The 7502-nt window shown below is 42.5% G+C and overlaps 1 protein-coding gene across 1 annotated transcript; it reads left to right on the top strand.

Annotated features, from left to right (window-relative positions):
* Positions 1 to 808: 808 nt before the first annotated feature.
* On the top strand, positions 809 to 1768 carry b3galt8 (beta-1,3-galactosyltransferase 8). The gene has a single exon (XM_085368209.1). The coding sequence runs from the start codon at positions 809 to 811 to the stop codon at positions 1766 to 1768; it is 960 nt and encodes a 319-aa protein (XP_085224335.1).
* The last annotated feature ends 5734 nt before the right edge of the window (positions 1769 to 7502 follow it).

Below are 7502 nucleotides of genomic sequence, written 5' to 3'. Positions count from 1 at the left end.
CTAGCTATGTTCTCCCCACTAAAAAGGCCATAAAAGCAGTGAAAATTTAGTTTTTACAGAATAAAATGTGAACAGGCAGGACTGAGGCTCAAAGCCTCAGTGTGTAGCTGTCCATACCTCAACGTTACAAAAGCACAACCACTGTCCACACCCCAACCACACCTCACCTCACAGTAAATGATCATTTCCATTTCAAGCATTTCCAAATAATCATTTCCCATACTGCCACTATAAATATACACAGTATACTGCCATCACTACAATATACATGTTTTACACACTCCTTTTGTTGTTGACATTTACAGGCTGTGTGCAAAATGCCACACTCTTCAAATTCATGCCAGCTATTATTTTTACGTCCAGTAGGTGTCCTGCTAGAGCAAATGAAGCTTCATGAAGCTTCGCGTTGGGGTGAACCAATTGGATGAAAAGCTTCAGTGCTTCATGGGGCTTCATCTGCCCATCACTAATAAAAACCATCAATCTGCTGCCAGCAGGACGAGTTAGAGGCTCAATCCTGAGGAGACGACTAACGTAAATTTTCCTTGAAGTCGATAAAGTGGTTTTCGAGGTCAGGAAAGTGGTTAGGAGTAGGAGGTCGGAGGTACTTTTGGAACGCACCCGTGGAGTTGGCAGTAACACGCCTTCAACCGCAGAAGAAGAGACGAAGAAGAAGTGGCAGCTTGTAGGACAACTTTCTACTTCCCGGTCCTCCCAGCTGGGAAACATGTTCCGTGTGGGATCACGGGGACCCGGGCTGAGGGGCCTGCTATCGGACGCGTTAGGGAAATAAAGAGAGTTTTAGACCATGCGGGCAACTTTAATCCGGAGGCTGGTGAAGTTACTCAGTGCTGCCGCTGTGCTGGCCCTGACTGCGCATATCTTAGCGAGCTCACTGAGTAAACAGACGCCAGAGCCCAGCCCGCTTCCCCCGGAGGAGTACCGTCTCGTAGACCCTCAGACATACCGCTACCTCCTCAATCAGCCCAGTGTTTGCAGGCACAGGAGCCCCTTCCTAGTGTTCATGGTGCCCGTGGGGGCTGAGGACGCTGCGGCACGGGAGGCCATCAGGAAAACGTGGAGCGCCTCTGGCCGGGACACCCTCACTCTTTTCTTTGTGGGGATCCCACAGAGGCCACAGATGTCGGCCCTCCAGCAGAAACTGGAGGAGGAGAGCAGGCAGCATGCAGACATCGTCCAGATGAACTTTGTGGATAATTACCACAATCTGACAATCAAAACCATGATGATGATGAGGTGGCTGGCTACTTACTGCCCCGGTGCGTCCTACGCCATGAAGGTGGATGCAGACATCTTCGTTAATGTCTTTTACCTGATCCAGTGGCTGAGGAACTCCCCCAAGGAGAACTTTATCACAGGGTCGGTGATCCAGGATGGCAGGCCACGGCGGGAGCCCAACAGCAAGTGGTACGTGTCAGAGGAGCTATATCCAGAGGAGAGCTTCCCCTCCTACGTGTCTGGAGCCGGTTACGTGTTCTCCGCTGACCTGGCAGCCAGGATCTCCTGGGCCTCCAGGTTTGTGCGGGTCATCCCTTTGGAGGATGTCTATGTGGGCTTGTGCTTGCGGATGCTGGGTGTCAGGCCTGTGTACGCCTACAGCCTGCCGTTCTTCAGAAGCCTGTTCGAAATCAAAAACCTGAAGTACGACAGGTGCACCTTTGCCAAGTTGATCATTGTTAATGGCTTTAAGGCACCAAAGCTGCTGAGGGTTTGGCAGGACTTTGCCAAAAGCCACGAAAGATGCTGATCACATTTACCTGGTGCCTTACCAGGCAATTCTAAGAGAGTAAGTCTGCTGCAAAGGAAAGAAGGCCAGCTGATACACAGAGGTTAGGGTGGCAAACAGCATCAGCTGATCAGTCTATCAACAGAAAAATATCTTCTTGAAAACCTTTCAGGTCTTAGTTTAGACTCATCCTCATCAGTCTCCTTACTCAATACTGAATATTTGGCTTTTCATAAACAGAATTATAGCAGATATGTTTTCAAATCTACTAATAAAAAGAAAAATAGGAACATTTTTGTATTAACACTCAACTCAAAAGTTGATCAAGTACTCATTTAGGCTATAAAAAACCCTTTTGTGATAAGTTAAGTGTTTAATTTATTTCTGTGCCAAAAATTTGGCGGTTCCACCTTGTCAAATGTGACACTTTGATATTTCCTTTTTGTCATAAATTACACTAAACTCAATCAGATGAGTTGCTGAAGAATATGATCGCTGTAGGGAAAGTGAGAATGAAAATGGTTGTTGCCTTAAATTTTAAAACTGATGAGGAAAGAAAGTATGTTGAAAAGTTGCTCAACTCAGACATGTCAGTAACATCAAAGATCAGATGTGCCTAAACACTGATCAGAATAAAACCCTGCCAGTGAGTACTGATCTACCTCCTTGGGCTAAGGCCACGTTAAGACACAGCTTTAAACCTTAGCTTCAGTTAGTAAGTCACACATTCATTTAAAAAATGACTTGCCACCTTTTTTACTTTGTGATATTATTTTTTGACCCAAAAAATAATCAAAGAGTTAAAAATGTGACCGAATTTTCTGTTTGACTCATCAGTGGGCTTAACATCTATGTTACAGTCCCTTCCTTGAGCAATCAACAGTTCTGTGATCTTTGAAAGAAAATGTGTATTCACTGCAGTGCTTCAGCTTCTTTTACTGCTCCTAGCCTATGCCAAAGAAGTGCTTTTATACCAAAGGTTCTTTGAAAGTATTCTCCTGTTAGTGCCTGATGGGTTTAGGGTCTATGTGTACGTGGAGTCACAAAACCCAGCACAACACAGTACTTTTTGCTTCCTGTTTGAATTGGCGACAGGAAGTTATGGTAAGTCGCTCAGTTAAGACTCATGGATGCCCCCTCCTCTGAAGCAGTTTGCCCTTTTTAGAGTTCAGCAGCAAAAAAACAAAACAAAACACAGCATTTCAAGAGAGCAAAGCTGCACTGACACACACATTTCTAAAGCAAAGCGTTCGGTGACTAGTCATGTGTTGTCTGAATTAACATTTTGTTTTTGTGTGTTTGTCAGATTTAGATTAAGATCAAATCACGGTCCTCAGACCTGCACCGTGACGTTTGTTTGTACTGCAGAGAAAAATACCAAAGATACCTCACCAGTGGCTCGTGCACTGCACTTTAAGACGGGTTTGTTGGAATGATTCTCGATGTGTTAAACAAAAATGTCTAAATTGCACTGATTACTTTATACTGCAATCAAGCTATGTGTATCCCGCAGCTTTTTTTGTCAGGGTCCCGTTTACTCATGCATAGTAGTCATACATGACGAACCAGCAGGTGGCAGTAGCGACTTGAAGATGAGAAATCAGGTTTACTGCTGGTGATTTATTGTGATAACTGTAGGGTGTTGCAGGGATAAAATGGTACCTGTGAGTTGGTTCAATATAATTTTTGCCTGTCAAACAGGAAGCCTGATCATCCCTGTTTAATATTACTGCTGCTGCTCCTTTGGAGGCTCCTTTGCCAACCTTGACAAATGCTGTTTCTATTTAGCGTGTATAATTTTTATATAAATAAAAGTTTTGGAAAATGTGGAGTGGGGTGTTTGAGATGTTATGTGTGTTAAATAGTGGAGGAATTTTTCCATTTTTGTTATATTATTGTGCAATAATTTTAAATGTATCCTTGTTTAACCCTATTGGATTTGTTTTGGCCATAATTTATTATTCTGACAAAATATGAATTGAATGTGATTTATTGCAATTCAGAATTATAACAAGCCATTTGGTGAATAGATTACATGGGCCATCACCTGGAGGCTGGACGCTGGCGGTGATGAAGATGGTGGCTCCAGTGACTATGGGGTGCTTTTGAGGAGGGCTGATCAAATGAGAATCTGAAAGACAGAAGAGCACAGAGAATGGAGGCTTATTGGCTCAGAGAAGAGGGGAAAGAAGTTGATTGGACAAGAGCAGAGATATCAGCATTGAGTCTGACAGTATGGGGAAGTGGAAGTGATCTAAAGAACAGACACACAGCTAGATTAATGTTCTGGTTCTTATATAGCACATTTCTATTTAATTTCAGCACTCAAAGTGCTTTCACGTCACTCACACACACAACATTTATCTAACATTTAAACACGTTCTGGTGGATGCATCAGGGGCAACTCAGGGTTCATATCGACAGGAAGCACCAGAGATCAGTTCCCTAATCTTTGGACTGCTACATGAACTGCTTTACTGCCTGAGCCACAGCCACCTGAGATGTGTGATTACAGTTGTTCCCTATTGAACCTGTGTAGCAGCTTCATTTATTAAACATCCATTGTATTCAGTTTTCTCTTTTTCTCTTTTTGCTGTAACTAAAGAATTTCTGAATCTGTGTTACCCAGTAATTAAATGCGTAAATCTTTATATTTATGGCATTTTGAACGAGTTTAAAAAGTCACTACAAGTAGGTCTGAAGTTCTTTGGCACATTGTTGGCAATGGGTAAAATGTAAATAAAAAGAAAATTCAGTGTCTTCTGAATCTATTATATAAGATTCAGATATATTTGTCAGAAAACCACATGAAGTTTGAGGAAAGTGTCATGTAGACAACAGCATCTTTCATCTTCAGAGAAGTCACGTTACAGTCAGTGTTGTTTCAACCGTATCCTTAAATGCATCTTATTCAGCCAAGCATGCAGCGACACACGCAAGCACCAGTGTGGACAGAAGCACATGGCTACAACATCGCCTTCCTTACCAGTGCACCTCACTGCAATTCCTCTCAAAAGAAAAACACGTTGGGGTATTTTCTATGGTGCTTCAATGGGGAATAAAGCATAGGTAGCACTGAAAATCCAGCCTGGAGAGATTGAGAGCGCAGATGAAGATGGAAGTACCCAACAGTAGGAAAGCAGCAGGAAGAAGCTGAGAGTGAGAATGAGGAACTTGCTGGTGGTAAAAATAGAAGCACTGAAGCAGAATTAAAGCAGGATGTTTGATCGCTTCATTTATAGCTGGAATGTACTGCTGCTGGCAGACCTCTGTGAAAACAACCAGTGTGATGTGGAAAAAACTTCAAATGTTATGTATTGTAATGATTTTACAGATAATCCTAGAGGTGTCTGTAACTGTAATATTTCTAGCAACACTTTAACACATCAGAACGGGGCATCCTGTCCTGTCTGATTAGACGATAATGTCACTTTTTGATGTATATTTTATGCAGGTTTTGATTGGTTGTGATTCAAGGTGTGGCCTGTGAAATTTTTGAGATTTCCACGAATTAAAAATTGGGCATAAACACAGCTGCAGTTTAGACCCACTGAGGGCTCTGTACACTGCTCAAGGTGCAGACAACAAAATTTAACAGGTTCTCAACCACTCCACCAATTTTTATTCAAATCAGAAAGGTCGTTGTTGTAGCACGTACAGATGGACAAACAAATGGGAAATACAGCAACACCCCTGGTTGAAGTAAAGGAAAAAAAAAATCTCATGTTAGATAAGTAAACAAGAGAAAAAAAATGCAATTAGCATTTGATGCTGTGTAATGACTGGAGTGCTGACTGATGATTGCAACAGCACCGGTGAGTGGGCTCAGAAATGGACAGCTGAGTCTCCATGATTCACCAGCATGGCTGATTGTCAGCAGATGGCAGCCTCACAGCAAACCTGCAACACCCACAGCAGCCTCGCAGCTGACAGTCTGCATGTATTTTTTTCCCTTCTGAGCTGGCAGTAAACCAAACGCATCGCTCACAGGGAGAAGACGGTGCCAGTGTTTCTTTCAAGAAGCTCGACACACCTCTTGTGAACACACAGATATTCGTCAGCTTCTGGGCGACACGCCTGTGTGCAAGCTGACCTTTAAACTTTAAGGTAGACACAGTTTTTCATAAAGACTACATCAGATAGTTTTCAACAAGCTTGAAAGTCAGTATTTGGTACGATCACCTTTATTCTTTATCACAGTCTAAACTCTCTTAGGCAAGCTCTCCTGTAATGTCTTTAAGTAGTCTTCAGGAATAGTTCTCCAGGCTTCTTGAAGGACAATCAGAGCTCTTCTTTGGATGTTTCTGCTTTTTGTTGCGTTCACACAGCTTCAATAATGTCTGAGCTCCGGGAAGGCCAACCCATGACTGATAGTGTTCCACTATGTATTTTCCTATCTAGTTATTGGAAATCAGATGTTTTCCAGATGATATCACATAGTAGATCAAAAGATTGTTTTCTTCATCCCTAATTCAATCAAATTGAACAAGATCTCCAACACCACAGACTGAAATGCAGCCCCAAAATCTGACAGAGCAGCCACTGCGTTGTACAGATGGCTGTAAACACTTTATCCTGAGCTTACATATCCATAACAGTTTGAAAAAAAATCACATTTGGATTCATCACTCCATGAAAACATATGGCTTCTTGACAGTCACCTTTCCACTGACACCATTACTGATGAGGCTTGGTGAACACTAGACGAATCAGCTGAAGGTCCAAATGCATCCCTCGGTCCGGTGTCAGGTTTTTGCTTTTGCTCTTTTGTAAGCACAGGCCTTTAGATACTGTTCTTCTGCTGTAGGTGTTTTTTTAGGCTTGCCACTTCTTCTTTTGTCCTCCAGTTGACTTTGACTGTGCACCACGATGGCATATGCCAGGCTTTCAGTTAATAGCTCTTTTGGAATTACCCTTTTTTTTGGAAATACTATTTTATGTCTGTCAGACTGCGTGGCATTTATTTTAAATAAACAAATTGGAAAAACATATCAAACTATCTAGATGTACATGCTGTTAAAAGTGGAACTTTTTACGGTGTAAATATAACATATTCACTGCGTTGCTTTGCTGTGGTGGGGACCTGGTCTTGCGTTTTGAAGCTGGCATTATGTAATTTGAAATGTAAATCAGACTAAAGGGACTAACAGGACTACCCTGTAGGGATTCCATTTTGAGATAATATGTCAATAAATAATTTTCTGGTGCTATCAAGTATGTTAATCCACAAATTATGTTGCTAATTACCTTGATTGATAGTGACAGAAAAGGGTTAGCCTAAATGATCCTGTATTGTTGTGTTACCCTTGTCATATACAGACCCCCGCGCCCCTACGTCCATTTTTCGTTTATTTGTGCGCGGTCTGCTCCAATCTATTCATTTCCCACACTGACTGAGTGGGAGTTTATGCTCTGAGCCAGTGCTCAGCATTGTTCAAAACACTCCCACCTCTGTGCTGTATCTAGATACTTCTCATCAGTACGAACAGCTGTGACAGCACTGTATCCTTTATAGTCAGTATTGTTGTGAAGACTCAGCACAGGCTTGCAGGGCCCTTGAAGTACAATAGTTGCCCTCTAACAATACATTTAAATCCAGTGTGTCATAAAGCCTGTAAAAAACAAAAATCGCCACTGTATGTGAAAATGTTCATCATTTCCTCAGTATCCTCCCGACATCAACACAGACTCTTTGAGGCTGTCTCCCTGCCTGCCCGCGCTGGCCGGCCTCCTCTCCTCGTGGGTGGAGTTTCAT

Source organism: Diplotaxodon limnothrissa, linkage group LG12, assembly GCF_057381915.1.
Source record: "Diplotaxodon limnothrissa isolate DT_005_m linkage group LG12, D_limnothrissa_male_GT1.1, whole genome shotgun sequence".
In the NCBI taxonomy this organism is placed as follows: Eukaryota; Metazoa; Chordata; class Actinopteri; order Cichliformes; family Cichlidae; genus Diplotaxodon; species Diplotaxodon limnothrissa.
Note: the sequence above shows the minus strand (reverse complement) of the source record. Positions and strands in the feature narration are given on the sequence as shown.